Source organism: Octopus bimaculoides, chromosome 25, assembly GCF_001194135.2.
Source record: "Octopus bimaculoides isolate UCB-OBI-ISO-001 chromosome 25, ASM119413v2, whole genome shotgun sequence".
NCBI classification, from domain to species: domain Eukaryota; kingdom Metazoa; phylum Mollusca; class Cephalopoda; order Octopoda; family Octopodidae; genus Octopus; species Octopus bimaculoides.
The window spans coordinates 16,669,635-16,677,153 of NC_069005.1; the positions used below are offsets into that span (position 1 = coordinate 16,669,635).

The following is a 7,519-nucleotide window of genomic DNA, read 5'->3' on the forward strand; positions in this document are numbered from 1 at the left end:
AGTGGTACCTAGATCAGATCTCTGAGGGATACTTGCTGGAGACTGCCATCTGGTACAAAATTAAAGTAAGAACAATCACATTCTTACATTCACATGCATGCATCCACACACACATGCATATATATATATATATATATATATATATATATATTCTTTACATTTTGTTGTCGCTGTTGTTCTTGTCATCATTATTGTTGTTGTTGTTGATGTTTTTGTTCAGTGTCATGTTGTCATTTTTCTAAGGAATTCTCTTGGGAATTTTATGACCACCTTCATCAGTAAACTTTTGGAGTTTTTTCATTTATTTTTGTTCATTGTTCTTGCTAGAAATTTTTTAAACACTATTTTCTACACTAGAGTGTATAATTGCAAAATAAAAGTGGGATGCATTGCCTCCTTTTGGCTACCCCATCATTGCTCTATGTTTTTTCAATGTCCCCCTGAATTTTTCCACCATCCCCAGTGAGGCAGTACCACCCACTTTGAGAACCACTGTTTTATATAATTTTTGTTCTTCTCTTTGAAAAAGGCAGTGCAACAACTGAACATTAAGACATCAAATTTTCAGGACTTAATGACCAGTGAATCTTTTACGCGTCAGGACCTTATTACTTTACAGGTAAATATAGAGATAGATGAATTATTTAAAGAGGAGCAGGGAGAAATGGAGTAGAGGAGGTGGTGGTGACCACAATTACAGATGTGTACCCTGTCCCCTCAATTTGTTTCATCATAACTTTCTAAAAAAATGGATATTTTTTATAAAATTTTCTACAGATATATTTAAGATTATGTCAGAATTTGATGTAAGAAAAAATTGTGGGTGTGCAATGATAATTTAACAGACTATATGAGGAAATAAACTCAAAATGTGTGATTATCCACCCCACCTCAAGTTTTTATTTTTAATCAAAGTTTGACATAATTATAATTTACACCATCTGAAACTTACAAGGCTCATTCCAGAAGTTTTGAGTGTTTTACAAGAGAGACAATTATTAATTTCAAAGTAAAGCAGAACTCTTATTTCCTTCAAATTAAGATCCTTTGACTGTAATGTACATGTAGCACTTCAGCCACTTTGTGAAGGCTCCATGGAAATCTTTCAAAGTGAAGGTGTCTAGGACCCTTATCACAGCCTCCTTCATCTCCTTCAGCTTAGGGAGAACTGTATTGTAAGGAGGGTGAGGGACAGTTTTCATACCCATCTCTGTCAAGTAGTTGGTTACCAAGATGGAATTGTGGATTGGTGCATTGTCCTGGTGCAGGATAATGTCTGGCCTTTTGTGAAGATATCTCTTCCAGAACTCCATCAAAACCTTCACAAAGTACTCTTTGTTGACTGTCTGGCCAGAGAAAACCCAGTGGATGTAGCTGCTGTCTTTGCTGTCAACAGAAAAAAGTTTCATCATGAACTTCCTAGTAGACTTGTTTTGCCTGACACTTTTGCCAGTGAAAAAAACTTTATTGTTTAGTGAGCTTCCAAATTGTTTTCATGTCCTGACTGCGTTCTGCAGTTGGCTGTGACAAGCAGTGTTTAGTAGGGTGTGTTCAAAGTGCTATTTACAGCCATCTCTTTCAGTCTGAAATAGCAAATGTTGACAGGGCAGCTTATCAGATGTATATACTAAGATTATAATAGTCTAGGATATTTATAACTGCTTCTCCTAAAAAAAGTTTCAAAACTTCTGGAATGAATCTTGTAGTAGTAGAAAATATTTTTTAAAAAATACCTAGTTTTCTGAAAGTAATAAAAATACAAATTAAGGTGTGTGAATTATCTGAAAACCAAAATCTACACTGTCTAAAATGTATCTCTGGAAAATATTCCCACCACCACACAAAAAAAAATCTGCATTTTTCAGAAAACATTTAAAAACACAAGTCAGTGTGGCACACTTCTGTAGTTATGTTGAGATGATGTTGATGCTGATAATGGTTTTGGGCAATAAAAATAGTTCAGTTTGTGGTAAAAGACAGCAACAGTAGTTGACTGGAAATGTGTGTGTTAATGTCTGTATGTAGTTATTTTGTTTTAATCTACTCCCTGCCTGATATACTTTCTCTTCAATATATTCCATGTCTATTTGATATACAACTTGTTTACTCTTTTCTTTCCTTTTCCAGGACCCATTACATCTGAATAAATTTAACATTTCTGAATTCTTCTATTTGAAGAATGATATGAAAGTTATTGATGAAGGTAAGCTGTCTATGTGTGTGTACGTGCATGTGTGTATATGTGTGTGTGATCAGGCTCAAAAGAAGCTGGAGTTGGTGTGTATTAGCAAGACTTATATTATGTAGTGAAATTGATAAAAAATCTTTATACTTCCTACCCCAATGCTGTTGACTGTTCACCAGTACATCATGCTATTCTTAATGGAGACATAAAAATATCATAAAAGATTAGCCTGAATACCCTGTGTGTGTGTGTGTGTGTATATATATATATATATATATATATATATATATATATATATCTTGAAAATATAAAGGGAGGAGGTATAAGAAAAAATTTATTTCATCAATTGACATCCTTACAACCTTTATCATATCAACTGCATCAGACTATACATTACATCCTTTTATTTTGTTTTGGTTTACTATGTGGTTTGTAACCTGATCCATTAAAGAAATTTTTTTTTTATGAGCACCACCAAATTAGTTAAATTCATATATTGTGCAAGGACACTTTTTTTTAAAAACACCAGCTTTGCTAAAGATAGGTGTCAAAATATTCTGAAACCACAAAAATTAACATTATGTTTCCATAGGCATGGTTGGGAAGAGTCTTACCTCTGCAAAATTGCAAGAATGAAGGTCAGTTAACTTGATATCATGATTTCGAATTTAGCACCAAAAACACACTTGATTCTCCTCAATCAAGTCTACTTGTAACAAACTCTTATATTTCACTTCAGCCAATACCTGTGTTTGTTTCATTGCTGAAGCCACTCTGAGAAAAATGAATCAAGTGAATACAAATTTTTTTATAAAATAAATAAGGCTCATGAGATATATTAATGTTAGTGGCCAGTTTTAGCTTGTATTCACTTGATTCATTTTTCTCAGTGTGGCTTCAGCACTGAAACAAACACAAACATTGGCTGAAGTGAAATATAAGAGTTTGTTACAAGTAGACTTGATTGAGGAGAATCAAGCGTGGTTTTAGCACTAAATTCGAAATCATGATATCAAGTTAACTGACATTCCTACTTGCAATTTTGCAGAGGTCAGGTGCAATCCCTATTTCACTTAATTTTTTTTCCAAACATACCTATGAAAATATAGTTTTAATTTTTGTGACTTTGGAGTGTTTTGATTCCTGTCTTTAGCAAAACTGATGTTTTTAAAAAATATGCCCTTGTTATATATCATTCTTTTACATATATCTATTAATTTTGCCTATACGGTTTTAGCTTGTGGCCACTAACATTAATATATCTCATGAGTATTAATGTTCTTTATATATTTATATAAAAATTTGTATTCTCTTGATTCGTTTTTCTCAGAGTGGCTTCAGCACTAAAACTAACAGCCATACCTGTGAAAATATAGTGTTAATTTTTGTGGCCTTGGAGTGTTTTGACTCCTATCTTTAACAAAGCTGGCATTTAGGAAAAAAAGAAAACCACCCTTGTTATACATATCTATTAATTTTGCCTATACGGTTTTAGCTTGCAGCCACTATTATTAATATATCTCATGAGTATTAATGTTCTTTATATATATATATATATATATATATATATATATTTCTTTTAGTCATGCAAAGTACCTGGTGACCTTGTTGATGTTGGTGCCATGTGAAAAGCACCCAGCACTCTCTGTAAAGTGGTTGGTGCTAGAAAGGGCATTCATATGTAGAAACCATGCCAAAACAGACAATGGATCTTCGTATGGCTTCTAGCCTTGCCAACTCTTGTCAAACTACCCAACCCATGCCAGTATAGAAAACAGATATTAAATGATAATGTACAGTGAACTTGTCATGAGGGGATAAAATCCAATGTTGTGGACAATGTGCTTCTTCAGGGAAAAGCTGAAAGAAGAGAATTAGATGTGGAACAACAGAATTTTACATCCTCAAAGTTAAACTGCAACCAGTTTTTTTTTAACGCACTGTTCCTCATCAATTTCTCTCCTGTGAAATTTTCCATGAAGAAGAAGACCATCCAAAATGCTGGGTTTTCCACTGCTCACAGCAAGTTCACTACTCTTATCGATTTTACTATTTGTGTGCAATATATATATGTTTGTGTGTATGCATAGCTGTGTAGTTGAGAAGTTAGCTTCCCAACCACATGGTTTCAAATTTAGTCCTATTGTGCAATTTTCTCCTATTATATCCCTTATCCAACAAAAGCCTTGTCAGTGGATTTGTGAGAGAAACCAAAAGAAGCCTGTCAATTATTTATATGTTTGTGTCTCCATGTCTTGACATTGATTGTTGTAAATGAATGTCATTCATTGCCAATATTCTCTGAAAACATGCCTGGCATGATTTTCCGTATTTTCACTTGAAATCCCACTGCAGATAAACTTGCCTTTAATTTTCTCAGGAAAGGTACTAGTGTAGGATAGTGAATCAGTGGAGCGATATGTGGTCTGATCAATAAGTATCCAAACTGTTGCTATAGTAACGAAGCTAAAGTATGGAGGGTGAAACTGCTTGACACAGATTGACTTTGAACTCTGCTGTGCATGTGCACTACGTTTAACATTCTAGCTCACTTTGACTGTTTACAGCAATGTTTGGAAGGAAGGTGTGTAGCATGTGATTGTTGCATTGACCATGACAGAGAAAGTTGAGCAGAGAATCTGCATCAAATTTTGCCAAAAGCTTGGCAATACCTGCTCAGGGGCCTATGCAAATTATTCAAAAAGTTTTCATTGTTTTCGACACAATCAAGGAGTTCATGTGCAGAGTGTCTTTTTGGCAGACACACATCTCATACCCAAATATCCAGTGATTAATGGACTGAACTGAACCATAGCTAATCTGCATATCGTCTGATAACTCACGGATGGTGATTCGATGATTTCCCCTCACAGCTGCATGCACGTCTATAATGTTTTCCTCAGTTCTGCAAGTTGCAGGTCTCCCAGAACGTTTGTCAATATCGACATTATTTTTGGCCATCTTGGAAACATCTGAACCACTCGTACATTTGTGTGTGGCTCATACACTCCTCTCCATACACTTTCTGCAACTTTGCATAGGCTTCTGAGCAGGTATTGCCATGATAACTTTTTCTGTCATGGTCAGTGTGATGATCACATGCTACACATCTTCCTTCCAAGCACTGCTGTAGACAGCAGAAATGATCTAGGTCAATCTGTGCCAAGCAGCTTCACCCTTCATGCTTTAGCTTCATTACTATGGCAACAGTCTGGATACTTATTGATCAAACCTCATATATATTTATTTTGAAATGCATATGCACACATACATATGCAAATTCACTTGTGTATATATGTATATTTAAAGAAATGTATTCATTCATATTTCACACACATTTATTCATATTTATATGTTTCATTGTTTTTTTCTCTTTCAGAATTAGAACAAGCCAAGAAAGATCCAAAATATCACTTGAAATGTATTAATTCAATAACTATGGAAGCTCTGAAAGAACTTGATGAAGAATATAAAGCGAAGGTCTGTTGTTATATTTGACAGATGTTTTGCCATTTTGTGTTGACAACCTGTGCTTTATGTTGATGATGATGCTGATGATGATATATGCACACACACACACACACACACAGTGCAGTTGCTAATAACACCCCACTTACTGACCAACCTTCACCTTTGTCCATCTCTACTATTGCCATTCATTCTCTTCCTGATACCAGCCTTACATCCCTACCTTCTTTCCATGATACTCTCATTCCTTTCACTCTTCAACCTATTCTACTTCTGATGTCATTCCTCTCTCCCAATCCATTTCCACCTTCTCAGTGACCTACACTGAGATTTTTCCTGATAAACTGCCTTACAATCCAGAACATTTCATGCCTCTCATACTCACACTGTAGGGCATTGGCGAATCTCTTACTTTCTGCTTCTCTTCTTGCTAAATCAGCTGTCACCCAGCCTCCCTTCTAGCTATCTGAAATAATTCTTCCAATCTTCTACCCCAATTCTTCCTATTGTCCCCAGCCTGTTTCTTTACTTTTATGACTCTGTCTAGTTCACTGTTGTACCACATCACCTCAGGTTGGCTGGAATTTAGTACCATATTTAGTCTGTATCACTCAGTAGGTTGTCCTGTTGGAACTTCCAGTTGTCATCTATGCTACACTACTCTGTCTCCCCCCCCCCCCATCATCATTGTCATCATCAAATGCTTCAATTTGTACTTCTCGAAATTTCTGTCTGTTCAGTGGATCTTGAAGCTTCCATATCTTCCTACATATGTATGTGTATTAATGTGTGTATGTTGTGTGTGTATGTCATTGTATTAATTGTCACTTTTACATGCATGCAAAGGTCAGGCAGAATTTATTTGGTCTGCTCTTCCTTTATGCAAGGTAATATTTCTCTGTGGCTTGACTTGTTTTCATGGAGAATTGGAAACAAAGGAGATAATTTTACAGCTATTGCTCAATAGTGGTGATACTTATTTTGTAACTATTACTTAGTGTTGAAACAAGGGGACACAAGCACAGGCACACACACACACGTATGATGGGTTTCTTTTCCATTTACCAAATGCACTTAAAAGGCTTTAGTTGACTTGGAGTATAGTAGAAGACATTCACCCAAGGTTTCATACAGTGGCACTGAACCTGAAACCATGTGGTTGGGAAGCATACTTCTTAACCATACAACTATGCATGTGCCTATTATCACAACTCACTATGTGTGTGTGTGTTTATATATATTTACACACACACGCACACACACACACACACACACACAGAGTCACCATGATTAACCGTTTTTAAAAAATTTTCTCTGTTTATTTCCTCGTGTTCCTTTTTGTTGAAGAGTGTAGGCTCAAAGACTTTCTCACCTTCCAAAGCATCAAACTAATACACCTGCTTGTTTATACACCTGTCTTCAACTTGTTTTTTCTGTAATTTTCAACTATATTTATATATATATATATACAGCTGAGGAGTACATTTTCATTGCACATTTTATGTAGTGTTTTCACTACATGAATAAATGAAGTTTGTACGAAACATACGGACTGCTATAGCCTATTGAATTTTTGTTGCTTTTCTTCAAATTATATATATGGACGTTAAACGACGATGATGATGATGATGATGATATATATATATATATATATATATATATATATATATATGTAGGTGTGGCTGTGTGGCAATAAGTTTGCTTCCTAACCACATGGTTTCCAGTTTCAGCCCCACTACAGGGCACCTTGGGAAAGTGCTTTCTGCTACAATCTTGGGCCAACCAGAGCCTTGTGAGTGGATTTGGAAGATGGAAACTGAAAGAAGCTCATCATATATATATATATATATATATATATATATATAT

The 7,519-nt window shown here is 35.2% G+C and overlaps 1 protein-coding gene and 1 long non-coding RNA gene across 4 annotated transcripts in view; one reads left to right on the forward strand and one right to left on the reverse strand.

Moving 5' to 3' along the window:
* LOC106873240 (RING-type E3 ubiquitin-protein ligase PPIL2) overlaps window positions 1-7,519 on the forward strand; it is a 105,634-nt gene that overhangs the window by 36,670 nt on the left and 61,445 nt on the right. For all 3 annotated transcript variants that reach the window (XM_052976763.1, XM_014920512.2, XM_014920513.2), the window contains exons 7-9: window positions 530-619; window positions 2,128-2,203; window positions 5,565-5,665. In XM_052976763.1, the coding sequence (XP_052832723.1) occupies window positions 530-619; window positions 2,128-2,203; window positions 5,565-5,665 (267 nt within the window). The remainder of the gene's footprint in view (window positions 1-529; window positions 620-2,127; window positions 2,204-5,564; window positions 5,666-7,519) is intronic.
* The window catches only part of LOC128250804 (uncharacterized), a 17,154-nt gene that overhangs the window by 9,151 nt on the left and 484 nt on the right, over window positions 1-7,519 (reverse strand). The gene's annotated exons all lie outside the window — the stretch shown is intronic.